Source organism: Oncorhynchus masou, chromosome 29, assembly GCF_036934945.1.
Source record: "Oncorhynchus masou masou isolate Uvic2021 chromosome 29, UVic_Omas_1.1, whole genome shotgun sequence".
Classification (NCBI taxonomy): Eukaryota; Metazoa; Chordata; class Actinopteri; order Salmoniformes; family Salmonidae; genus Oncorhynchus; species Oncorhynchus masou.
The window spans coordinates 52,224,639-52,252,360 of NC_088240.1; the positions used below are offsets into that span (position 1 = coordinate 52,224,639).

Consider the following 27,722-nt stretch of genomic DNA (forward strand, 5'->3'; position numbering starts at 1 on the left):
GTTTCCTGCATCATTTCAGAGAGCTACTTTTCTCAGTAACGAGACCTTCCGTTGGGTGACAGAAAAAAGTATTTATTGTCAGGTAGATGAGCGGAGGCTGTGTATTGAGTTCAAACAGGTGAGGTGAACTATAACAGTAGTACCAGCATCAACAGAGTAACAGGTGCTGGAGTAACTGGTAACTCCTAGAATTTCAGTTCAGCGATCTCAGAATCTGGAGAGCTGCTGTCGCTGCGGTCACTGTATGTGTCTCTGTAACACAAGGGACAGAGTTATATACATCCATAATACTTTTTCAGGATGATATGATAAGTCAGAGATATAAACTAGGTATAGCATTACAAAAATCCAATACGGGCTGGGTAACTTCTTTCCATTCCCCTTTACGCCAGACCAAATGCCACTCATCTTGCTTGCCTCCATCTGATGGAGTAAAAGGAAATTATGAGAAATACAATGATCTGCGTGGTCTTACCGTGGTGAGAGGCGACAACCTTTTTGTAGGTAGCTCTGGAGTTTCCCTGCAGCAGCCAGCAGGAGGCCAAAGTAGGGGGGCGAGGGCTTGATGGGACGAGAAGTGAACTCTGGGTGGTACTGCACTCCAACAAAATAGGCATGATCTGAAACAACACAGGTGGGAAGAAGATCAGTTGGGATGGATACTACGGACATATACATTTCGGTTGGCATAGCTACAACTGCCATTACATTTGATACCCCTACAAATTGTGTTACATTTTTTTGTTCAATTCAGTCAAGAAAGTACTTTATGAAGTGATAACGCACTATTCAACAATAACATTTCCAAGAGCCAGACAGTGGAAAACACTGAAATGTCTCCATGGTTAACTCACCATCCAGCTCAATGACCTCCATCCTCTCTCCCTCTACGTCTTGGCCGACAAAATGGAAGCCCCTCTCCTCAAAGTGGTGCTTCAGCTCAGGGTTCACCTAAGAGGACAGAGAACTCCCATCAATTAATCCTATCCACACTTAGAATGTAATACATGTAACACTTCAAATGGATTGTCTTCCAAGTAACATGTCATGTAAAATGTACTTTAAAAATGTAACGCAAATATACACATCAAGACTCGATTCAGCTCTACTACCTCAAAACGGTGACGATGCCTCTCGTCAACATATTCAGCATCACCATACAGCTTTCCTGAAAAAAGAATACTGAATATTATCAACCATTATAACACACCAAACCCTATGTGGTTTTGCCAAGATAAGCACTCACTCAAAATGCTGGTGTTGGATTTGAAGATGGTCCGCCTCTTCCCCAACCTCATAGTCCCACCCATCTGCCCAGGGTTGTGTTCTGGCATGTCAATCACCTGTCAAAAAAGGACCAGAATATCACAATGTTCCTGAGCCAAAACTCAGTGACAAGTGACAGAGAAGGACATGATTACTATGGCACACCTACCACAGGGTGTTTAGATTCTGGGTGGAATTCAGTAGAGTTGGCATCTGTTATAAAAAGAAAGAAAGACGTATTTCAGTTCCATTCTAAGGTTTGAGAGTTGAACATTTAACTTATGAACATTCTGGAATTACGCAACATACACCTCAAGGATATAACGATTACTGATTAAAATATTACCTTGCCAGCCAAGAACATTGCGGGCAAATTCACACACTGCCAACTGCATGCCCAAACATACCCCTGCAAAAAGACAATTGGGATTAAATGTGTGCAATAAAAAAAAGTCAGGCTGAACTAGTCTGATCAGAAGTTCTGATGGAACTATAAAGAGTGACATACAGAATATCATTTCCATTTAACAAAACGTGCTAAACTGACGCATGACAATGACAATACTATTGATTTGTTTGTATGTCATTAATGCTTAAATACATCTTACCTAAAAATGGCTTTTTCTTTTTCCTTGCCCAGCTGATAGCCTGGATTTTCCCCTCTGTCCCTCGTACACCAAAGCCTCCAGGTACCAAGACACCACTGTGTGTATGAGACAACATTGATCCTTCACTGACAGGAGAACACAGCTCCCTTGGCTTATAAGGGTTAAAATTCCACTGAAAAAAAATGTATTCACAATGCTCATGTAAATGCTGTGGGATTTATGGTGTCAAGCAGCCTATTATATTGAGTTGCACCCCCCCCCCCCCCCCTTTGCCCTCAGAATAGTCTCAATTCGCCAGGGCATGGACTCTACAAGGTGTCGAAAGCTTTCTAAAGGGAACACAACACATGTAGACCTTACAGTGAAATGCTTACTTACGAACCCTTAACCAACAACACAGTTAAGAAAAAAGTTGGCTGGGTGTCCTTTGAGTGGACCATTCTTGATATACACAGGAAACTTTGGAGCATGAAAAACCTGGCAGAGTTGCAGTTCTTGACACAAACCAGTGTGTCAGGCACCTACTACCAAACCCTGTTCAAAAGGCACTTACATATTTTGTCTTGCCCATTCATACTGTTAAGTTCTCATCTTTTTTGAGTAAATCACTCACGGACACTAAAGAAGCTTGACCAAGTTTAATTCTTCCCAAAGGGTCGACACAGCTGTATTCAGACCAAGAAATGGCTTCCCCCGAGATGGTATTAATACCCCACTTTGGGTGGAGTCTCCTCCTCATCTCTAAACATTGCATCATTCTTGCTAAGCAGGGAACTAAGTGATATGAGCCTTCAGTGGTTTCTCCCCTTATCAATACCGTCACATGAAATTGTTTTCCCTGCAGTCAGCCCCTCCCAAGCTCCATTATGGCACCCCTCATGTCTCTTGTGTAACTAATGTTCCTATACTCTGAGTATAACAATGTTCAAAGTTTACTCCAGAATCCAACAGTCCCTCTTTTTGAACAATGGCGTCCTACTGTTCAATTGACATAAACTTGGAAATTACTTATAAATGAACAAACAATGCTAAAAAAAACATGAATCAAAATAAAAGATAATACATGATTAGATACGAACGAACAATGATAGAACAAACTCCACCGTGAGGTTTACAAACTCAGAGACTTATGGCCTCTGTTCTATGACCACACCATACACAATTTTATGTCCATCTCTCATCACACAACAAAATGCCATTCCAGCTGAGTCTGCTGTCTTGTTCCATGTCAGATGGAACGCTTATTCTGTATGTCACTCTTTACAGTTCCATCAGAAATTCTGATCAGACTCGAATCACAAATATGATGACTTGCAACTCGACTGACTTTAACACCAATGACTCATGACTTGGACTTGAGCCTTATGACTCAACCTGACTTGATATCCTCCCCAGGCCGAAATATAAAAAATGATGCCATTAAAAAAAGTGTGCAGCGCATCAACTCTTCATTTAACAGATTACAGTTTGAATCGGACAGCAGCCAATCAAATTGTGAGTGGCAGTGCAGAGGAACATCGGCGGGTGAATTCAGATGGAGCTCTTGGAAAGATGATACCCCCAAATTATTATTTTCAGATATAAAGACCTGCTATATCAACAAAAAACGGATTTCAACTTGCAAAACATGCGGGAAGAAAATTAAAGACGGAGGCGCAACAATTTCCAACTTTGTTCGACATTTGAAGCTGCGCGAAGAACGGTAAGTCGTGGCTAATATAGCCGACAGCTATCCATCACACAAGGTTGTGTTTATTCTCTCTGGCGCAGGCGTTCCGCTAGCAACCTACCTCAACAATATCCGGTGAAATTGCAGAGCGCCAAATTCAAAATGACAGAAAAAGTCATAATAAACATAAAAATACAAGTGTTATACATCAGCTTAAAAGATGAACTTCTTGTTAATCCAGCCGCTTTTGTCAGATTTTAAAAAGGCTTTACGACGAAAGCATACCGTGCGATTATCTGAGGACAGCTCCCCGCTTACAAAAGCATACAAACATTTTCCAAGTAGAGGAAAAGTAGAGGAGTAGAGGAGTCACGAAAGTTAGAAATAGCGATAAAATGAATCACTTACCTTTGAAGATCTTCATCTGGTTGCAGTCACAAGAGTCCCAGCTACACAATAAATGTTTGTTTTGTTCGAAAACGTCCCTCTTTATATCCCAAAAACTCTGTTTTGTTTGGCGCGTTTTGTTCAGTAATCCACTGGCTCAATGGCAATCAAAACATGCAGACGAATACATCCTAACAGTACCGGTAAAGTTTGTCGAAACATGTCAAACAATGTTTAGAATTAATCCTCAGGTTGTCAATTGTCTAAATAATCTATAATATTTCAACCGGACAATAACGTATTCAATAGAAAGGAAAAACAACGAAGGGAGCGCACTCGATCACACACGCAAACCAGCACTGCATGATTCTACAGTCCACTGACAGAAAGGTCTCATTCTTCTTCATTTTTCAGAAAACAAGCCTTAAAGACTGTTGACATCTAGTGGAAGCCATAAGAACTGCAATCTGGGTCCTAACCCATTAGATACTCAATAGGCATTCAATTGAAAACTACCCACATCAAAAAAAAAAAATCACACTTCCTGGATGGATTTTCCTCAGGTCTTCGCCTGCCATATCAGTTCTGTTATACTCACAGACATTATTTTAACAGTTTTGAAAACTTTAAGAGTGTTTTCTATCCAAATCTACCATTATATGCATATCCTAGCTTCTGGGCCTGAGTAACAGGCAGTTTACTTTGGGCACGTTTCTCATCCAGACGTCGAAATACTGCCCCCAAGCCATAAGAAGTTATGAGTGTGTGTAACTTGTTTGTTTCATGGGTTCCTTTTAGCTGGCTTGTGATGTATGGAGCCTGTATTGTTATGTGCGCTCCTCACTGCTCGCCTAGATTAGACTTGCAGATTGACTCGCCACCACGCTGTTTGGAGCTGGAAAATATCAAAAAAGATCAAAGCACATTTGTGGCAGAGTGCCTCCTAGAATGGTTGTGTACTCTTCCTAACCTGCTGATTACGGCGAGTGCTTAAACCTCTGATTGTGTTTATGCTTCACACAAATCCCACCATCCCTCTCTCTGCTGTCCTCCGCAGTATTGAGCTTTCTCCATTACCTAGGATAGGATAAAGTAATCCTTCTCACCCCCCCCCCCCTTAAATGATTTAGATGCACTATTGTAAAGTGGCTGTTCCACTGGATGTCATAAGGTGAATTCACCAATTTGTAAGTCGCTCTGGATAAGAGCGTCTGCCAAATGACTTAAATGTAAATGTAATAATGAATGAAGAACGGCGGCTTATTTCATCTAAGGCACCGCATTTAGATACAGTTTTCCAGATAGAAATGCAATATATAGATCTGCACTCGATTCTACACGGCAAAGGTTGTTGTAGGTGATGTATTTCTATGTGAAATGCCATTTTGGATGGCCTGCAGATACTCTGCTGCTTAATTCATCTACAGGAGAGCAACCACCCCACACAACCCGCCAGCCTACCCCACCTCTCCTGCTGTCACAGAGAGAGAGGGTCATTCTCATGGCTAACCATGTATTTCCAAGGAAATATAACATTTATTTGGAAAGTAATCAATATAGATATTTTTAAAAGCATTCATGATTTGCGTAAATGTAATATACCAACTATTACTCTTGTTAAAAATATGAAATGTTATTACATTTGGTGAAGAGCACATTATGACTTGTTTAGGACTTGAGACTTAACTCGGACCTCTCTCCCAAAAGTTACTGTCCCTCACGAGTTGGCAAAACTCAGTCACAGATTTCCTGAATGTTTACCATAGTGTCTGTAATGCTACCACTCTTCTACTCTCACCATGATCTAGGTATGTGTAATGTTTAACTAAATCCCCATATTGTGTACCGATTAGCTGTCCTCCCTCTCCTATGAGCGATCTCCTGTAACAATATACAGTCTCTGGGAATGATACTCCTCTATCATAACATCTAACCCATAACACACTAGTCACTACTCCTAATGCATTTTTTACAGTTATAAACAAACACATTCTCAAATCAATTTGTCAATATACATCATTCCCTCCTCTGGAACAACAATCACTCTTATGTTTCACAAAACCTAAAAACAGATTGACTTGAAAAGGAAAGAGGAATTAAAAAAATACATGTTTAATAACTTAGCACCACCCATTGATGTGATTTAACATAAAAATTCTGAGTACAGGGTAAAACAAAAGAGAACAAAAAATGTTCATGGTTGTCCCAAGCTAAACAAACCACCTCCCTTTAGGATGACACTTAGAGATAAGGTTTCTGGAGACTCTCTCGGCCAAATACATTTTAGCAGCGCCCCCACCCCTCATCGTTGTGTAGCAACTCTCTCCCGCTGTGTCCAAATCAGAACTAAAACATTCTATAAATTATCCAACCCAAATTTAGAATGACAGTCATTAGTGCTTACTTTGAGTCTAGGACTCAAATTCCAGTTCCTCAATTGAGCACACATCATCCCTGTTAGAACATACATTTATAAACAACCATTTATTGCCAGAAATAACTCTTCTTATTAAGATCAGTATCTCAATGCATCCTTAGTCCAAATTGTACGCAGCATGTAGGAAACCCCCCCCCCCCCCCCCCCTCACCTGGCACTTGTCATTCTAGCGTGTCTTTTTCAGATATCGTTTACAGTTCATCTCCCCAACGGCACATGTAACTTTTGTCTGTCACATTTTATGGCCCTTGATAACGTCCCGATTTTAATATTCAAGTAGATACACACGTTTCTCCCACGTACATGAGTCTCTCACCTGAGCCGCTCTCTCTCTCCACGCTCACTCCACACGCGCTCTCAGCACTACGGCCCCGGTTTATGGCTCGGACTCAGGAGTGTTAAAAGTCACTGTCGCGTTGCATGCCTTTGTCGCTCTTTCTTCAGACGGTTAGGGAGGGTTTTGAGGTTCGCACACACTGTTTGTAGCCAAATTATTCCTACCATGCATTAAGACACGGTATGACCTCACCTTCCATGATAACCTCAAAAAAGCACAGATCATAACAACAGTTTCGTTAATTTAATTTCTGTTTCAGGAAATCCAGACAAGCATTTCTTAATAACATTATATCTACGAAAAATGTCAAAAAGCATAACATACGTGTTACTGCTAAACCCATTTTCTAAAATCAGTCCATACACCCTTATTCAGCTGGCGACCTCTCGAAAGAGTTACCAGATCGTGAAGTTAGCACCCTAACCCCTCGCAGAATTCCACACTCCAGTATCCCAATCGGGTGAAATTTGTATCGAAACAAAAATACAAAATTAAATGAGCAATACATATATCACAATCCATTTGAAGTCACTGTCATCCCTTATAACATATATTTTCCTCGGGGAACTGGTAATTTACCCCGTCGAACACGTGATTCAAAAACAATATGTTAAATCAAAAATAAACAAATTTGAATAACTAATCAACTTAGAACTACAACTCTTTATAACTCCCTATGGAAATAATAATAATCTCCTAAAGTAATGGTACAGTTTTGATAGAGACTGGTGTTTCTCATTCATTTTATAATTAAATCCCCATTTCGATCATTTCCAGAGGTTGATCAGACTTCATAAGACATTTTAGGATACAGGGCATTCGACACCATTTAAAATGTTTCCTCTCCCTTTTCTTTCCCTGTCCTTCAGAAACAATTTAAATACCTTTCAAAACATGTCCATCCTTCTGCATACCCAATTTAACCGAATTGAAAAGACCCCATCCAATAAATCCCACAGTATCAACACACCACTGACGCACATTCATAACCAGTAAATGGTGTGTGCGTCCTGGTGAACCGTAGGTCCAGAACACACATGAACAGGCCTCACTTATTATCTGGAACTCGGTTATGGCTTAATCCAGATACGTTAATACCTAAAACTGTCAAATATCACTAACTGCACTCCCCTCACAATCTCCGGGGACCTTCCAACGAAAAATAACAAAACCCCCTCTTCTGGAAAAGAGTGTACATTTTGTTAGCATTCACTGTGCTACATTTTAATCAGCAGCCCACTAGCATTAATTATAAACCAAACCTGTTATTTGTAAATCCACTGTCCTTTCTCCAATCATTAAATGTTTGTTTTAATCCACCCCATCCTTTATTTAGCAGGTACTATCCTTAGACAAGGCAACATTATCTCGCCACCGAGTCTAACGATTCACTGGTCTCTTTTCCCCATGATTCTCCATAACCACCTCACCACATAAAAAAAATGAAAAGTTCATTTTAGGTTTGATAACCCCTATACCAATACCTCGTGACTCCTCCACCCTTTCAACCATTCTAGAAATATTTTCTAGAATAAAGACGACATAAAACGTAAATATATTTTTAAAATAAAACCACAAAATGTCTCATGATATATATATAAAAAAAAGGCTTTCTGAGTTTGCAAGGAGTGTTTGGCAATATATTTTAAATGTGTTACCTTTAGAATTCATTCCCCTGGCATTTCACCTAGATTCTTCAACCCCAAATACATTTTCCTGTAGCAAATTTAGCCCATTTCCCGTCGTAAGGAAACCGCAATATTTGAACCCTGGCCTCTACTAAAAAGCTGGGTAAAATGTGATCTCATACGCCTTCCATCATATAGAAACTGTAATCTCTATGAACCACTAATCGATTGAACAGAGACTATACACTGCTAGGTGAAAGTGCCATTCCTGCTACTTTCCAGAGTATTTGTTGTTGCCGTTTTCAAAACGATGCAAACGCTTGCCTGGCAGCATTTTCTACGAATACAGCAGGTTCCATACCCACTTTACACTCCCTTTTCCAATGACCAATAGCCCCACAACTAAAACAGGACTCGGTCTCCCTACGCTGTGATGCATTTCCGCTACGTCTCATTGTCTTATCTTGGCCATTGAAACTATAGTTAGTGCTTTTCTCTATGGCCCTATTAACCCCTCGCACGTTGGCGAGGTTAGCAGAGCTATTTTCCACTCTCAAAACATTGTCTTGAATTAAATCTACTACCCCTGCAATTACCGTTTTGATCACAGGGTTCAAACCTGCCATCAAATCAGAACTGCAAATTCTATCAATACACTCCCGTTACGTCTTTCTGTGGCAGAGTCCTGGTACTCATTCCGGGTTTATCGTGATGCACTTTTTGTTGATAGAATGCTGACATCAAAACGCTGGTATATTGAGCTTTTGATTCTGGTTTTATGTCTTTGTGCCAAGTCACAATTGCCTCCCTGAAGTCTTTATTTGTTTTGAATTCTCCGTCAGCAGGAAAATGTTGTCCAATTTTATCAAATTTTCTCAATTTGTCCCATATTCCAGCCAAATTGGTAGAATGCTTGTGCGCCTCTTTCAGAGCCTCCATGGCTTCATTAAAATCCCTAGCTCCGTTCTACAAGGAGAATCGGAGCCGTTTGTCGACATATCAATAGTTATTATTCCATAAACTCTCCTGACGGTGTCCAGGGTATTTTAGATTCCTTCACTTCCGTCTATAATACACACCTTCTATTAACTAGTTGACAAGTTAACGCTACACACTTCCCCGGATAATAATTCATTGGTCACGGCACTTAATACCTTGTATTAGAACCGATACCATAGCGTCTGAAAATGTATTACTGGAGAATACGGATGACTTAATGTCCTATTCCAGTACATCCTCAAATATCACTATTATTGATAACCCGCATCATCTCTCATGTCTCCCTCTCCCCATAGGGCATAAACCAACCTCTCTCCATATTGATACTGCTACTACATGTAAATGAGCCTTCAACAGTTTCTCCCCTTATCAATAGTGTCACATGCAATTGTTTTCCCTGCACTCAGCCCCTCCCAAGCTTCATTATGGCACCCCTCATGTCTCTTGTGTAACTAATGTTCCTATACTCTGAGTATAACAAATGTTCAAAGTTTACTCCAGAATTCAACAATACACACATGCACAATCCATGTCTCAACTGTCTCAAGGCTTAAAAATAACCCTTCCTTAACCTGTCTCCTCCCCATCTACACTGTTTGAAATGGATTTAACAAGTGACATCAATAACACATCATAGCTTTCACTTGGTCAGCCTATGTTATGGAAAGAGCAGGTGTTTTTAATGTTTTGTATACTCATTGTAGGTATTTTGCTGTAGACTCACTCAGCACTGCAGAGTTTCTGCCAGGCCTCGTGGTACTTCACAGGCTCCTCCTGCAGTGTATTTGGCTCTAGGTCTGCAGAGTCGATGAACTGCAAGAGGAAGACTGAGGGTCAGTGGGAGGTGGGTGGCATAAGAACATGACATACAGTGATTGTCATTTTTATTATAACATAACAAATAAGGCCATATTTAACACAGTCCATTAGAACAGAGCTTCTCATAATCCTCGTCTAAGGACACGCAAGGTTTGGTTAGCACAAAAGATAACATCAATGCCACCGATGTAAGCAGAGTCGTCTCTTCCTACACACAGATGCTGTGCGTAGGGACCTGCAGTCGCTCCAAAGAGGGAGCATGGGTGAATGTGACTGTGTTCCATACCTTGATCTCTAGTTTGTGGTTGATGGCAAGGGCTGAGTGCTCCAGGGCCTTGATGACAGAGGCATATGAGTCAGAGAACTTTGTGTACTTCCCTACCAGGGCGATGGACACATGTTCCAGGAGTCGGTCAGACCTGAGAGGAGACAGTTTAGTTCCAACATGTTTCCGAGGACCCTGGGGTATCAAGTCAATATATATTTTAGACTAAAACATGGTAAATACTCAATCAAACCAGGGTGAGACTCCCAATACAGTATGGGGAAATTCCAACCCAAGTTAATCGTGCATAAATGGAACATAATTCCCTTTTTATGCACTTCTCTCTATACGCGCACTCTGACCTTGAACTAAAGCATGAGAATAGCATGCTATTCAACCGCGTTTCACTTTGGGTGGAGATCAAAGGAATTAAGGTGTGGCGGAGGTGTGTCTAACAGTATTCTGACCTTGACTTAATTCCCTCATAATTCCACCACCTTTAGGCAAGATGAAATGATGAATAAGGTCGAGCAACTTGTCAGTTCCAAGGTGAACATCTACTTTATTTTATCAGATAGAAATATCAACATTCTCCATGCACTGTAATTTACAAAATTGAGAGCTATTGATAAGAGCTAGGTAAACATGTAAGTTGTTTGGATGAGGGGATCGTAAATATAAATTACAATATTGTTTTAGATCTATTTTAACTTATGATCGCTGGAGATTGTATTGACAAATCTGAACCCAGTCATATTGAAACACACACACACACGATAACATATGCAATATACACACATGCACGCATGGATTTTGTGTTGTAGATTTGTTGTAGTAGAATAGTCGCCTGAGGGCACACACTTAATGTGTTGTGAAATGTATTGTAATGTTTTAAAAATTGTATAACCGCCTTAATTTTGCTGGACCCTAGGAAGAGTAGCTGCTGCTAAATATCTGTATGCAACCAATACAATTTTATTTGCTGCCTTGGCAGCAGCTAATGGAGATCCACAATAAATACAAAAATGGCAGCAAACTAAAACTACTTATTTTCCACCATAATTTGCAAATAAATTCATTAAAAATCCTAAAATGTGATTTTCTGGATTTTTTTCTCTCTCATTTTGTCTGTCATAGTTGTAGTGTACCTATGATGAAAAGTCCAGGCCTCTCTCATCTTTTTAAGTGGGAGAACTTGCACAATTGGTGGCTGACTAAATACTTTTTTGCCCCACTGTATATGAAATGCTGGCCTTATAACTTCAGATGAAATTTGGAGACCCAAGCTATAGGCTTCTGCACCAATGACAGTATAGCGCCAAACCTAGAGTTGATTTATGATTTCTAGAATGTTTTAATTATTTGCCTGGTCTTTTTACTGTATTTAAAAAAAAACAATTTGTATAGTGTTAAATATTTTTTTATTTCACCTTTATTTAACCAGGTAGGTTAGTTGAGAACAAGTTCTCATTTGCAACTGCGACCTGGCCAAGATAAAGCATAGCAATTCGACACATACAACAACACAGAGTTACACATGGAATAAACAAAACATAGTCAATAAGACAGTAGAACAAAAGAACAAAAAGTCTATATACAGTGAGTGCAAATGAGGTAAGATAAGGGAGTTAAGGCAATAAATAGGCCATGGTGGTGAAGTAATTACAATATAGCAATTGAAACACTGGAATGGTAGATGTCCAGAAGATGAATGTGCAAGTAGAAATATTGGGGTGCAAAGGAGCAAGATAAATAAATAAATACTGTCATGGGGATGGGATAGGTAGATAGATGGGCTGTTTACAGATGGGCTATGTACAGGTGCAGTGATCTGTGAGCTGCTCTGACAGCTGGTGCTTAAAGCTCGTGAGGGAGATGTGAGTCTCCAGCTTCAGAGATTTTTGCAGTTCGTTCCAGTCATTGGCAGCAGAGAACTGGACGGAAAGACGACCAAAGGAGGAATTGGCTTTGGGGGTGATCAGTGAGATATACCTGCTGGAGCGCGTGCTACGAGTGGGTGCTGCTATGGTGACCAGTGAGCTGAGATAAGGCGGGGCTTTACCTAGCAGAGACTTGAAGATAACCTGTAGCCAGTGGGTTTGGCGACAAGTATGAAGCGAGGGGCAACCAACGAGAGAGTACAGGTCGCAATGGTGGGTAGTGTATGGGGCTTTGGTGACAAAACGGATGGCACTGTGATAGACTGCATCCAGTTTGTTGAGTAGTGTTGGAGGCTATTTTATAGATGACATCCCCGAAGTCGAGGATCGGTAGGATGATCAGTTTTACGATGGTATGTTTGGCAGCATGAGTGAAGGATGCTTTGTTGCGATATAGGAAGCCAATTCTAGATTTAATTTTGGATTGGAAATGCTTAACGTGAGTCTGGAAGGAGAGTTTACAGTCTAACCAGACACCGAGGTATTTGTAGTTGTCCACATATTCTAAGTCGGAGCCGGGCAGTGATCAGTTGAATAGCATGCATTTAGTTTTACTTGCGTTTAAGAGCAGTTGTAGGCCACGGAAGGAGAGGTGTATGGCATTGAAGCTCGTCTGGAGGTTAGTTAACACAGTGTCCAAAGAGGGGCCAGAAGTATACAGAATGGTGTCCTCTGCGTAGAGGTGTACCAGAGAATCACCAGCAGCAAGAGCAACATCATTGATGTATACAGAGAAGAGAGTCAGCCTGAGAATTTAACCCTGTGGCACCCCCATAGAGACTGCCAGAGGTCCGGACAACAGGCCCTCCGATTTGACACACTGAACTCTATCAGAGAAGTAGTTGGTAAACCAGGCGAGGCAATCATTTGAGAAACCAAGGCTGTCGAGTCTGCCAATAAGAATGTGGTGATTGAGTCGAAAGCCTTGGCCAGGTCGATGAATACGGCTGCACAGTAATGTCTCTTATCGATGGCGGTTATGATGTCGTTTAGGACCTTGAGCGTGGCTGAGGTGCACCCATGACCAGCTCTGAAACCAGATTGCATAGCGGAGAAGGTGCGGTGGGATTCGAAATGGTCGGTAATCTGTTTGTTAACTTGGCTTTCGAAGACCTTAGAAAGACAGGGTAGGATAGATATTGGTCTGTAGCAGTTTGGGTCTACAGTGTCACTCCCTTTGAAGCGGGGGAAGACCGCGGCAGCTTTCCAATCTTTGGGAATCTCAAACGATACGAAATGAGAGGTTGAACAGGCTAGTATTAGGGGTTGCAACAATTTCGGCATATCATTTTAGAAAAAGAGGGTCCAGATCGTCTAGCCCGACTGATTTGTAGGGGTCCAGATTTTGCAGCTCTTTCAGAACATCAACTATCTGGATTTGGGTAAAGGAGATATGGTGGGGGCTTTGGCGGGTTGCTGTGGAGGGTGCCGGGCAGTTGACCGGGGTAGGGGTAGCCAGGTGGAAAGCATGGCCAGCCGTAGAGAAATGCTTATTGAAATGCTCAATTATAGTGGATTTATCAGTGGTGCGTGTTTCCTCGCCTCAGAGCAGTGGGCAGCTGGGAGGAGGTGTTCTTATTCTCCATTGACTTTACTGTGTCCCAGAACATTTTTGAGTTAGTACTACAGGATGCAAATTTCTGTTTGAAAAAGCTAGCCTTAGCTTTCCTAACTGCCTGTGTATATTTGTTCCTAACTTCCCTGAAAAGTTGCATATCACGGGGGCTATTCAATGCTAATGCAGAATGCCACAGGATGTTTTTGTGCTGGTCAAGGGCAGGCAGGTCTGGAGTGAACCATGGACTATCTATTCTGAGTTCTAAATATTTTTAATGGGGCATGCTTATTTAAGATGGTGAGGAAGGCACTTTTAAAGAATAGCCAGTCATCATCTATTGACGGGTTGAGGTCAATGTCATTCCAGGATACCCCGGCCAGGTCAATTACAAAGGCCTGCTCGCAGAAGTGTTTTAGGGAGCGTTTGACAGTGATGAGGGGTGGTCGTTTGGTCGCAGACCCATTACAGATGCAGGCAATGAGGCAGTGGTCGCTGAGATCTTGATTGAAAACAGCAGAGGTGTATTTGGAAGGCGAGTTAGTTAGGATGACATCTATGACGGTGCCCGTGTTTACAGATTTGGAGTTGTACCTGGAAGGTTCATTGATCATTTGTGTGTGATTGAGGATATCAAGCTTGGATTGTAGGATGGCCGGGGTGTTAAGCATGTCCCAGTTTAGGTCACCTAGTAGCACGAGCTCAGAAGATAGATGGGGGGCAATCAATTCACATATGGTATCGAGGGCACAGCTTGGGAAAGAGGGAGGTCTATAGCAAGCGGCAACAGTGATAGACTTGTTTCTGGAAAGGTGAATTTTTAGAAGTAGAAGCTCGAATTAATGACTATAGGTAGCCACCGTCAGTTATAACGACAAATGTATAAATGTCACTGACTTGTGTTAGTTTCCTTACATTTTGCATCATTCCATTACATCATTAGTTTACCTTTCTTTCCACTGTCACACTCATGTCGTTGTTTATGAGAATCGCTAGCAATAGTGGATCATATTAGGCTAACGTACACTACATGGCAGGAAGTATGTAGACACCCTTTCAAATTAGTGGATTAGGCTATTTCAGCCACACCCGTTGCTGACAGGTGTATAAAATCGAGCATACAGCCATGCAATCTCCATAGACAAACACTGGCAGTAGAATGGCCTTACTGAAGATCTCAGTGACTTTCAACGTGGCAACGTCATAGGATGCCATCTTTCCAACAATTCAGTTAGTAAAATTTCTGCCCTGCTCGAGCTGCCCCGGCCAACTGTATGTGCTGTGATTGTGAAGTGGAAACGTTTAGGAGTAACAACGGCTCAGCCGCGAAGTGGTAAGCCACACAAGCTCACAGAACAGGACCGCCAAGTGCTGAAGTGCCTAGCGTGTAAAAATCTTCTGCAACACTCACAACCGAGTTCCAAACTGCCCCTGTGCACAAAGCGAGGTCCATACAGAAATGGCCGACAGGACCGTTGTCATCACAGTTCCATGATTAGTAAGGATTATTAGGGTAGATTTATAGGACTAATGTGCATTTTTTTCACCTTCTAATATTTCATGGATTGAACAATTGAATATGGCAACTTTCAGGATGAATCAATGTATATAGTTTTGTCATTGAGCTGTTCTTGTCTATTGATGTTCTGTATTATGTCATTCTGTATTACGTTTCATGTTTTGTGTGGACCCCAGGCAGAGTAGCTGCTGCTTTTGCAACAGCTAATGGGGATCCTAATAAAATGCCAAAATACCAACAAAAAAAAACACTATTTTTGATTCACCAATATATTTTGTGCGTAAAGACTCTCCAAAGTTTTTATTTTTTACAAATGATTATTCATAAATACTGTCATAACACTAAATAATATACAAGATCAGAGTATTTTTTACATCTACCAATTGGTGCTGAAAATGAGAAGTCTATTTAGGCCCACATGGCTTTCTTTCATTGATCCCTAATATTCTTAACCGTAAAAAAAAAATGTATGTACACCACATTTAAAGGGGTGGCTTTAGATAACTGTACTGAAAACCCTCTTGAATGAAAACCCCGCGAGAAAATCTGATGGCCAGCAAGTGAGAGGGATTTCAGCAGTTGAATTACATTTATTCTGCGTGCGCAAGGGTACCACACCTGCAAAGCCCACTACGCACCTGCATAAGGTCAGTCTGAATACCAACTACTGAGAAGTGAGTCTGAATCTTGCCCTATGTCAGCATGTAGTAAAAATCTAAGTTCCACAGTAACCTTGTCATATGTTGTACTATAGTGATGTTACATTTGATACCGGAGCTCCGAGGCATGCGTCAAAATCACAGAGCAGTCTACTTGAAAGCAGTGTGCCGATGCCTGTATCACTTTATCAGAGGCACGAGATCAATGATGTCCTAAGCTTTGTTTAGTTGCACAACCAACTGACTGGTTTGCTATTGCTTTTGGTTGAAGACAAAAGGCTACACTACGTGTGATATTTGCCACTAGTGTACGCTGTATTGAGTAAAGCCTTGAATAATGAACCTACAGTATTTCAACACAATGGGCTGGAAATCCTCAATACTTCAGGAAGCTTTGTTTCCCATCACTATTGTACTACAGCAGAGTAGTGCTACATTCAGAAGCCTATTTCTGCCCAAAACAGTCCAACTGGACTGGGGGCCAGGGGTCCCCTTCACCTGTCAGACATCTCCTTCCACTTGGTGAGCATCTTCCTGGCCCTCATCTCAATAGGCAGGTCCAGCCGCTGGCAGATATAGCCCACCACCCCCTGCTCCTCCAGTAGTAGGGGTACTCTGTAGATGGACGACACATCTGCCACGCAGATCACCTGGGGACAGGGAGAGAGAAAAGCATAAGAATCGGATTACGTTTTTCCAAAAGTATATGAAATGTTGCTGGTTGACGTTACATTCACTTTTTTCTGGGTTGTGTTCATTTAGGAACGCAACGGAAAACGGAAATTCGTCACGGACAGAGAAGGCCTTACCTGCGTGGGCTCTACATGACAAAACATGGAGATCTTCTCTTTGACAGCGTTCTCCAGAGGTGTCGCACAGCGGCACATGATCTGAAAATACATTAGGAGAAACACATAGTTAGCCAACTCCAAGACTCCCAAGGCAAAAGAATGAGGGAGTATCTGACTCACCAGATCTGGGGAGAGTCCTAGTCCACGGAGCTCTCGGACACTGTTCTGAGTGGGTTTCGTCTTCTGTTCTCCTGTGGCACTGGGCTAAAGGCAGACAAAATTACATTTCAGTTCTCAGTTAAGCATCATTGTAAAACCTTTTACTTGAAACACAACTGATGTACTTTTGAGACAAAGTTAAAGTGTTCATGATGTTTTACAATGCTTATGTAAGAGACTGTGTTTTGATTCAATTGTGTGTGTGTGTATGTACTAATGCAGTAAAGGGCTGACAATGTTTTGGACACTTTTGGTACAGATGTGCTTTGTCACAACGCTGAAATCGGCTTTCAAACAAGCCTTACTCTGTGTTTGTGTTAAAGCTCTTACCTGTGGGACTAAGCTGACATGAATGTTGCAGAAGTTATCCCTCTTCACCTTGAACTGGAACTGTCTGAAGGCCTCGATAAATGGCATGCTCTCAATGTCTCCCACAGTGCCTCCCAACTGTCAAAACAGGACACAGCCTGAGACCTCAACATTCACTAGGCAAAAACGCAAGAAACCATCTGAAAAGGTTAGGTACTATCTGAACTGCTCGATTTCCATTACACAACATTTTGAAATGTGTTGCTACAGTGTGCCCTAATATGACCCAGCTTAACAATCCCTGGCTGAAACCAGACACCAATAACAACTTCAAGGGGACAATCACAATGTCCTATAATGAATGACCCATAATAAGACAAACTTGACTACGCTGTGGCTCGTACCTCTATAACACAGACTTGTGGCTCCACCCCATCGTCATCCACTGAGATCTTGGCCTGCTTCACCACCCACTCCTGAATGGCATCTGTGATGTGTGGCACCACTGAGATAAGAGAGAAAACATCAGCAAAATAGAATCAGCATCCACAGAAACTCGAGATCAGCATAGAAAAAATGACTACGGAGAGACCCTTACAAATCAACACAACAACTAGGAGTGATGTCATAGGTTTCCAGGTGTTGCACTAATCCCAATGCCCCTTGCCTTGCGGAAAACCCTTGATCTCTCGCTCACCCTGTACAGTTTTGCCCAAGTAGTCTCCCCTCCTCTCCTTGTTGATGACAGACTGGTAGATTTTGCCCGTGGTCAGGTTGTTGTCCCTGGTTAACCTGATGTCCAGGAAGCGCTCGTAGTTTCCTAAATCCAGGTCCACCTCACCTCCATCGTCCAACACAAACACTTCACCTAGATGGGTGATGCAGCTCAAGTCAATTAGATAGGCATGCATTGGCCTAGCCCTCACAGATTAAATGCTTTAGTCTGAGAGAACTTACCACCCAAATGCACTCACCATGTTCATAAGGTGAGAAGGTGCCAGCATCAATGTTGATGTAGGGGTCGATTTTGATGGCAGTCACATGCAGACCACAGGACTTCAGGATTAAGCCCACACTACTGGCAATGATGCCCTTGCCAATTCCGGATATGACACCTCCAGTGACCAAGATGTACTTCATAGTGGCATGTGAAACCTAGAAACAAAAATAGAAGATGACAATCAATGTTAGGTTAGTGCTGAGCGATTAACCGAAATGTCTGTTATTGTACAGTTTTTAAAACAACTGAGACGTCGGTTCAATTGTTTTTTTCTGTGACCTCAAGGTCGGGACAGGGATCAGAAAAACAGTCAGTATCTGGTGTGACCACCATTTTGCCTTACACAGCATCTCCTTTGCATAGAGTTGATAAGGATGTTGATTGTGGCCTGTGGATTGTTGTCCCACTCCTCTGTGCAAAGTTGCTAGATACTGGCGGGAATTGTAACACTTCGATCCAGAGCATCCCACACATGCTCAAATGGGTGACATGTCAGGTGAGTATGCAGGCCATGGAAGAACTGGGACATTTTCAGCTTCCATGAATTGTCTATAGATCCTTGCGACATGGGGCTGTGCATTATCATGCTGAAACATATGATGGCGGAGGATGATTGGCATGACAATGTGCCTCAGTATCTCGTCTGCGCATTCAATTTGCCATCGATAAAATGTTTTTTGTTTGTTGTCCGTAGCTTATGCCTGCCCATACCATTGCCCCAAAGTGGGGGTTGGGTTCTCGGTTCACAACATTAAAACCACTCGCCATCTGCCCGGTACAGTTGAAACCAGTATTCATCTGTGAAGAGCACACTTCTCCAGAGTGCCATTGGCTATCAAAGGTGAGCATTTGCCCACTGAAGTCAGTTATGACCCTGATGAGGACGACAAGCACGCAGATGATCTTCACTGAGACGGTTTGTGCAGAAATTCTTCAGTTGTGCAAACCCGGAGTTTCATCGACGGTCCGGATGGCTGGTCTCAGACGATCCCGCTGCTGAAGAAGCCAGATGTGGAGATCGTGGGCTGGCATGGTTACATGTGGTCTGCAGTTCTTGCAGACATTCCTGCAGTCAAAATGACAATTGCACACTCCCTCAAAACTTGAGACATCTGTGGCATTGTGTTGTGTGGCAAAACTGCACATTTTAGCGCAGCCTTTTATTGTCCCCGGCACAAGGTGCACCTGGGTAATAATCATGCTGTTTTATTCAGCTTCTTGATATGCCACACCTGTCAGGTGGATAGACTATCTTGGCAAAAAAGAAATGCACACTAACAGGGATGTAAACAACTTTGTGCACCAAATTGTGCGTATAGGACATTTCTGGGATCTTTTATTTCAGCTCATGAAACCAACACTTGTTGCGGTTATATATTTGTTATATATATATATTTGTTATTAGTTTAGCACAGAAAACGTGCTCATTAACTACAATGACCAAAATACATTGCGTATCTACTTTTCCGGTCTGTGTGGTGGACAGATCGAGAGGGATAGAGAGCGGTTGCTTCGAGAGGTACCTAAGTGATTGATAGTTGGTACTCAGCATTCATAAAATTATGCCTTATTTACATTGAAGAACTACTAAAATAGTGTTTTTGTCAGACAGCATAGGCAGCAGCAGCTCTATAGAAATGAGATTATGACTTGGAATGAAATAATAAAGTCATCAAATAAACCGAAATGTAATAAACACAATTTAAATATTGTATTTAAGTAATGTGAATAAATTATGGTTAATAAGTGAGAAGTTAACCATCATGAGCCATTTATTATTTGTTTTATTCTGTGTCATTCATTCAACCCACAAAATGGATAGTGCATTTAATGTTTAAAACAATCTTACGAAACCAAAAACCGGGATTCTTTTTTAATAATAGAACAGAAAACAAACAGACCTCAAAAATAATTTATCGCTCAGCACTACTACAGATAAAGATTTGACTATCCTCCCTCCTACTATACTAGTCTAAGCAGTTTTAGCCAAAATCTGTTTGGTGAGTAGGTCTACGCTTAATGATTCTGATGAAAATACGCTTTATCAAAATAATGCTTTTGCATATTTTCAGTGTGAAACCTGTCTATGTTTAGGGGGGTTATAGCCTAGGCTAATCAATTCTAAATGGCACTAGCAGTTTGCAAAGTCCTAAATTGAAAATAGACGGCATGCAATTATTACCAAATCCAAACTCATTGTTGTGACACATACACTATATATACACAAAGGGACATCCCTTCAAATTAGTGGATTCTGCTATTTCTGCCACACCCGTTGCTGACAGGTGTATAAAATCGAGCACATAGCTATGCTATCTCTATAGACAAACATTGTCAGTAGAATGGCCTTACTGAAAAGCTCAGTGACTTTCAACATTGCACCTTTCCAACAAGCCAGTTCATACATTTCGGCCCTACTAGAGCTTCCACGGTCAACTTTAAGTGGTGTAATTGTGAAGTGGAAACATCTAAGAACAACAACGACTCGGCCACAAAGTGGTAGGCCACACAACCTCACAGAACGGGACCGCCAAGGGCTGAAGCGCATAAAAAACGTTTGTTCTCGGTTGCAACACTCACTACCGAGTTCCAAACTGCCTCTGGAAGCAACGTCAGCACAATAACTGTTCATTTGTAGCGTCATGAAATGCCAAGGCCGAGTAGCAGCACACAAGCCTAAGATAACAATGTGCAATGCCAAGCAAAATAGGACTTGTGAGGAGTCCGTTTCTCAAACTCTAATGTATTTGTCCTCTATCTCAGTTGTGCACCGGGTGCTCCCACTCCTCTTTCTATTCTGGTTAGAGACAGTTTGTGCTGTTCTGTGAAGGGAGTAGTACACAGCATTGTACGAGATCTTCAGTTTCTTGGAAATTTCTTGCATGGATTAATTTCTCAGAACAAGAATAGACTGACGAGTTTCAGAAGAAAGGTATTTGTTTCTGGCCACTTTGAGTCTGTATTCGAACCCACAAATGGTGATGCTCCAGATACTCAACGAGTTTAACGGCCAGTTGTATTGCTTCTTTAATCAGAACAACAGTTTTCAGCTGTGCTAACATAGTTGCAACATTTTTTTTAATGATCAATTAGCCTTTTAAAATGATGAGCTAACACAACGTGCCATTGGAACACAGGAGAGATGGTTGCTGATAATGGGTCTCTGTATGCCTGTTGATATTCAATTAATAATCAGCCGTTTCCAGATACAATAGTCATTTACAATATTAACAATGTCTACACTTTATTTCTGATCAATTTGATGTTATTTTAAATAGACAAAAAAAAACGTGCTTTTCTTTCAAAAACAAGGACATTCATAAGTGACCCCAAACTTTTGAATGGTAGTGTATAGTGCACTTGATTTGCTCATCGGTCCCACTGGGAAGGCAGAGTTTGAACCTTCAGACACATTAAATGAGTCAAAATGGGAACACCACCTATCTGGTGCGGAAGGCAGCTGAATCGTGCACCTACCGCCAACAGCGCTAGATGAATAAATACAAATTGGAACACAAGACTTCAGCGTTGTTTTTTTTGCAGAAATGTTTGGAGAGCGACTATGAATGTCTTGGAGATCAACCGGTTGGTGGCCAACGGTGGAGAGGAAACGGTCAAAATGCAATTGAGTGGGTGAGACACGGAGGGGAAAGGGAATTTAGAGAGAACTGTGTGATGCTTGCCTTTGTTTCTTTTTTGTTGTGGTGCGCAAACCATGTACAACTGGAACACTAGAGTCAAAGCAAAGTAACGTCGTCTTCCAGACAAAATTACAAATTTTGGGGGGGACAAAGCCACAAAGCACATTCCACCAAATAGTTTTATAGTATTTTTTTATCTCTGGTTAAAGATGCACTATGCAGTAATCGCTCCGCCATTTCCTGGTTGCTAAAATGATAATAGTTTGCCTAATTTCAGTTTGTGGCAACAAGCAATGTTTAGTGTGAAAGATATTTTCCATAACCAAAAATATTGTATTTTCATCTGTTTGAAACTGGCTTACAAAACTAAGTAAAAGACAAAAAAAAAAACAACTTAAGAACGGGAAGCATAAAAATAGTGCAAATAGAACAGATTTACTGCTTCTTACATGCTGACCACAAATAAATGAGCACATACATGTTATGCACCCACTCTGCTCGCGAACATCTGCGTAGCCAGGCGCTAAAATAGAATTTGGTTCTAAACTCACCAAAAAAAGAAACGTCCTCTCACTGTCAACTGTGTTTATCTTCAGCAAACTTAACATGTGTAAATATTTCTATGAACATAAGATTCAACAACTGAGACATAAACTGAACAAGCTCCACAGACATTTGACCAACAGAAATGGAATTGTGTCCCTGAACAAAGGGGGGTCAATATCAAAAGTAACAGTCAGTATCTGGTGTGGCGACCAGCTGCATTAAGTACTGCAGTGCATCTCCTCCTCATGGACTGCACCAGATTTGCCAATTCTTGCTGTGAGATGCTACCCTACTCTTCCACCAAGGCACTTGCAAGTTCCAAGACATTTCTGGGGGGAATGGCCCTAGCCCTCACCCTCCAATCCAACAGGTCCCAGACATGCTCAATGGGATTGAGATCCGGGCTCTTTGCTGGCCTGTCTGGCAGGAAATTACGCACAGAACGAGCAGCATGCCTGGTGGCATTGTCATGCTGGAGAGTCATGTCAGGATGAGCCTGCAGGAAGGGTACCACATGAGGGAGGAGGATGGCTTCCCTGTAACACACAGCGTTGAGAATGCCTGCAATGACAACAAGCTCAGTCGGATGATGCTGTGACACACGGCCCCAGACCATGACGGACCCTCCACCTCGATCCCGCTTCAGAGTACAGGCTTCGGTGTAACGCTCATTCCTTCAACGATAAACGTGAATCCGACCACCACCCCTGGTGAGACGAAACCGCGACTCGTCAGTGAAGAGCACTTTTTGCCAGTCCTGTCTGGTCCAGCGACAGTGGGTTTGTGCCCACAGCCGACGTCGTTGCCGGTGATGTCTGGTGAGGACCTGCCTAACAACAGGCCTACAAGCCCTCAGTCCAGCCCCTCTCAGCCTATTGTGGACAGTTTGAGCACTGATGGAGGGATTGTGCGTTCCTGGTATAACTCGGGCAGTTGTTGTTGCCATCCTGTACCTGTCCCGCAGGTGTGATGTTCGGATGTACCGATCCTGTGCAGGTATTGTTACACGTGGTCTGCCACTGCGAGGACGATCAGCTGTTCGTCCTGTCTCCCTGTAGCGCTGTCTTAGGCGTCTCACAGTACGGACATTGCAATTTATTGCCCTGGCCACATCTGCAATCCTCATGCCTCCTTGCAGCATGCCTAAGGCGCATTCATGCAGATGAGCAGGGACCCTGGATATCTTTCTTTTGGTGTTTTTCAGAGTCAGTAGAGAGGCCTCTTTAGTGTCTTAAGTTTTCATAACTGTGACCTTAATTGCCTACCGTCTGTAAGCTGTTAGTGTCTTCACAACAGTTCCACAGGTACATGTTCATTAATTGTTTATGGTTCATCAAACAAGCATGGGAAACAGTGTTTAAACACTTTACAATGAAGATATGTTAAATAATTAGGATTTTTACTAATTATTTTTGAAAGACTGGGTCCTGAAAAAGGGTCGTTTCTTTTTTTGCTGAGTTTATTTGTCACGCTCAAGTCCTGCTTCTCCCATCTCCTCATAGGTTTTTAGGAGCATATACCCACGTGGCTGATTGAAAGATGAACAGAGTTCCACACTCCAGTCAGTTGTGGTAATGCACCTTAAAGTTGGTTGCCAACTGCCATACAAAGTCAAAATAAGAAGAATCCTGAAGGAGGAGAGATGACTAGAAACAAATTCAGTTTACGGTTTTATCTGTGGATTAATTGTCATATTAGAGTACCTTATGCATATGAGGCAAAATAACAACCCAATGTTTATATCCCAGGACCAATTAGCTAGCAACAGCAAGTTAGCCCTCTAAATTGCCATTAATGTTTAATGCTTTTCGACCTGTGCCCAAATTAGTAAAATTGGTTCAGAGTTTGTTTTGATATTTCAACATGCGTGTGGGGGGGACTAAATCAACGTGCATGTGTGGTCTGGTCAGCATGTAAAGTTGAACTTCATTCTATTTTTGACGCATGATGCACTGCAAGTCCCGCCTCTCCCATCTACTCATTGGTTTTTCGAGGGCATATACCCACGTGGGTGATTGAAAGATGAACAGAGTTCCACACACCAGTCCAGTTGGTGGCAGTAATGCACCTTAGTTAGTTGCCAACCGCCATATAAAGTCCACAGAAGACTGAAGGGGGAGTGATTACTAGAAACTAAGTAGGTTTCCCCTTTTATCTGTGGATTAGTTAGAGAACACATGATTTCATGTGTCAAATTATACAAAGATTCGGAAAAATGGAACATGTGCATTTCAATGTTAATATCACATGACAAATTAGCTAGCCAGCTCGCTAAATGTCCATGAATATTTTGGCCTGTCCCAAATTAATATAGTTGGTTCAGAGTTCATTTTGATATTTCAACTTGCATCCTCATCGCATCTGGTGTGGATGGCCAAAATCACCATGCTCGCAATGGTGGACGTACGTGTAGACTTACTTTAAATTAGAATGACAGGACCTATAACTCACATTTCTATGTGAATTTGGTCAGGTTGCACAAAAAGTTACATATTGCAGCTTTAAAGATTGAGTTTTGATATCTGTTCGAGTACTCATGCCCATCCCTAACTTGTTCCCCACCTTCACGCCATTAAATATGGTTAAGGAGGAAATCGACGCCTTTGCAGTCTGAAATTAGATTGTTTTGGTTATGAACCGATGCAAGTGTATTGCCGGCTGCATTACATAGTGAAATGAAAGCCTTCTGCCGGCCTTTGGACTAAAGCAATTTAAGGCCGGAGAAACATTAATCAAATGAGTTATGAATAGAAATCAACCGATTAATTAGGGCCGATTTCAAGTTTTCATAACAATGAATTGGCCTGTAATTGGCCTTTTTGGATGCCGATTACATTGCAATCCACGAGGAAACTTCAAGCCTATCAACTCCCAAGATTAGGCTGGCAATACTAAAGTGCCTATAAGAACATTCAATAGTCAAAGGTCTATGAACTACAAATGGTATAGAGAGAGAGTCGACGCGTCATAATTCCTATAATAACTACAACCTAAAACATCTTAACTGGGAATATTGAACCACCAGCTTTCATATGTTCTCATGTTCTGAGCAAGGAACTTAAATGTTAGCTTTTTTACATGGCACATATTGCACTTTTACTTTCTTCTCCAACACTGTGTTTTTGCATTATTTAAACCAAATTGAACATGTTTCATTATTTATTTGAGACTAAATAGATTTTATTTATGTATTATTTTAAGTGTTCATTCAGTATAGTTGTAATTGTCATTATTATATATTATATATATAATTTAGCCCAAACAACTACCTCTTTCCCTACTGTATTTATTTTGCTCCTTTGCACCCCATTATCTTTATTTCTACTTTGCACATTCTTCCACTGAAAATCTACTATTCCAGTGTTTTACTTGCTATTATTGTATTTACTTTGCCACCATGGCCTTTTTTTTGCCTTTACCTCCCTTATCTCACCTCATTTGCTCACATCGTAGATAGACTTGTTTATACTGTATTATTGACTGTATGTTTGTTTTACTCCATGTGTAACTCTGTGTTGTTGTTTGTGTCGAACTGCTTTGCTTTATCTTGGCCAGGTCACAATTGTAAATGAGAACTTGTTCTCAACTTGCCTACCTGGTTAAATAAAGATGAAATATATATATATATATATAATTTATTTATTTCACCTTTATTTAACCAGGTAGGCAAGTTGAGAACAAGTTCTCATTTACAATTGCAACCTGGCCAAGATAAAGCAAAGCAGTTCGACAGTAGTATATATATATATATATATATATATATATATATATATATATATATATATATATATATATATATATATATATATATAAATTGGGGGATTAATCTGTATGGATTTGTTGGTCCTCCAAAAATATTGGCATTGAAAAATCATAATCGGTCGACCTCTAGTAATGAATGATATAAATGGCGAAGTACTTGTTGTCATAATACACTACAAGTTTGATTGATCGAGGCAATTCGTTTTCCCCGACATCTTAGTCTTAATTTAAATAATGTAACGTTAGCCTAATGCCGCATTCAAACTAAACTGGGAACTCGGAAATATCCGACCTCTGTCCGTTCAAGACAACTGGAAACTCGGAGGGAAAAAAATCTGTTCGACTGTGAAAAATCGTGTAACAGTCATCCAACTCGGAATTCTAAGTCGGAAACTCGGGGATCTTTCTCGAGCTCATACCTTCCGACCTGAACAGCACTGTAATGATTTGACCTCATTACCACTCGAATCTTCCCGAATTTCCAGTTGTCTTGAAAGCACCATAACATTCAATCACGTCATGGTAGCTGTAATACACTCACCGTATTGTTAGGATCTCTTCTATTACACGAACACCGTTCATGTTTGTATGTTCACTTCTATCTATTATAGTGTACTATGTGGCTGTAGTTTATCTTGTCTGAAGCTCGAGACGGGTTGTTCACCCAGTTTCAACTTATCACAATTGCGGAAATTCAATGGCGGGAAATAAAAATGGCACTACAGTTGAATATGAATTGCGAATTCCTCATGGCAATCACATCGTTTCTGTTTCGATCGTTTTGTTTATACACTAAAATATAAATCACATGCTATGACAAGTATAGCCAGCCAGGTTCGCTGCTTCTTACATGATCTCGCTAGCTAGCGATGTAAAATGACTTTATCACCACTGGGAGAGTCCATTACCATTGCAACAGTAGACCTCATTTGATCAAACTACAATACTAATCCGTAGCTGTCTTGCTAACTATCTGGTGTAGTTAGCACAGCAAGCTCGGAGCTAGCTTCTACTCGATTTGAGCTCGCCGAATTATACAAATACAGATTAAATCGTTCACACAAGCCCCAGGAGGATCACACATGCAATGATATAAAGTCAATTCTTCATGTATTCTGTGTCATGCACGATATTGCTACTTGCCTGCGCACGTTCTTCTGTGTTGGTACACGTGTGGCGTAAACTGACACAAAAGAAGACTTCGCAGACGCATAAACAAGACAGAATTGAATGCAATGATTTACATATTACAAGGTGAAAAGGGTTGACGTTGTATGCAGATCAGCCAAATGGTGTACAATTTGCTGCGCACTGCACAGTAAACACTCATGAGCAGGACTTGAGCAACGTCACTACCTCTTCATCG

The 27,722-nt window shown here is 41.3% G+C and overlaps 1 protein-coding gene across 2 annotated transcripts; it reads right to left on the reverse strand.

Moving 5' to 3' along the window:
* Positions 1-56: 56 nt before the first annotated feature.
* ctps1b (CTP synthase 1b) lies at positions 57-27,713 on the reverse strand. 2 transcript variants are annotated; one of them, XM_064945234.1, is made up of 18 exons: positions 27,500-27,713; positions 18,382-18,562; positions 18,105-18,275; positions 17,812-17,912; positions 17,429-17,545; positions 17,060-17,143; positions 16,898-16,978; positions 16,587-16,738; positions 10,437-10,569; positions 10,056-10,144; positions 1,875-1,969; positions 1,613-1,675; positions 1,436-1,479; positions 1,247-1,343; positions 1,113-1,168; positions 855-951; positions 476-620; positions 57-252 (listed from the first exon to the last, which is right to left on the reverse strand). In XM_064945234.1, exons 2-18 carry the CDS (start codon positions 18,545-18,547, stop codon positions 186-188), a joined length of 1,758 nt encoding a protein of 585 aa, XP_064801306.1. In that variant the 5' UTR covers positions 18,548-18,562; positions 27,500-27,713; the 3' UTR covers positions 57-185. The 2 variants fall into 2 exon arrangements, with proteins under 2 accessions (XP_064801306.1, XP_064801307.1); XM_064945235.1 differs by lacking the exon at positions 27,500-27,713 and adding an exon at positions 26,898-26,973.
* Positions 27,714-27,722: the final 9 nt, after the last annotated feature.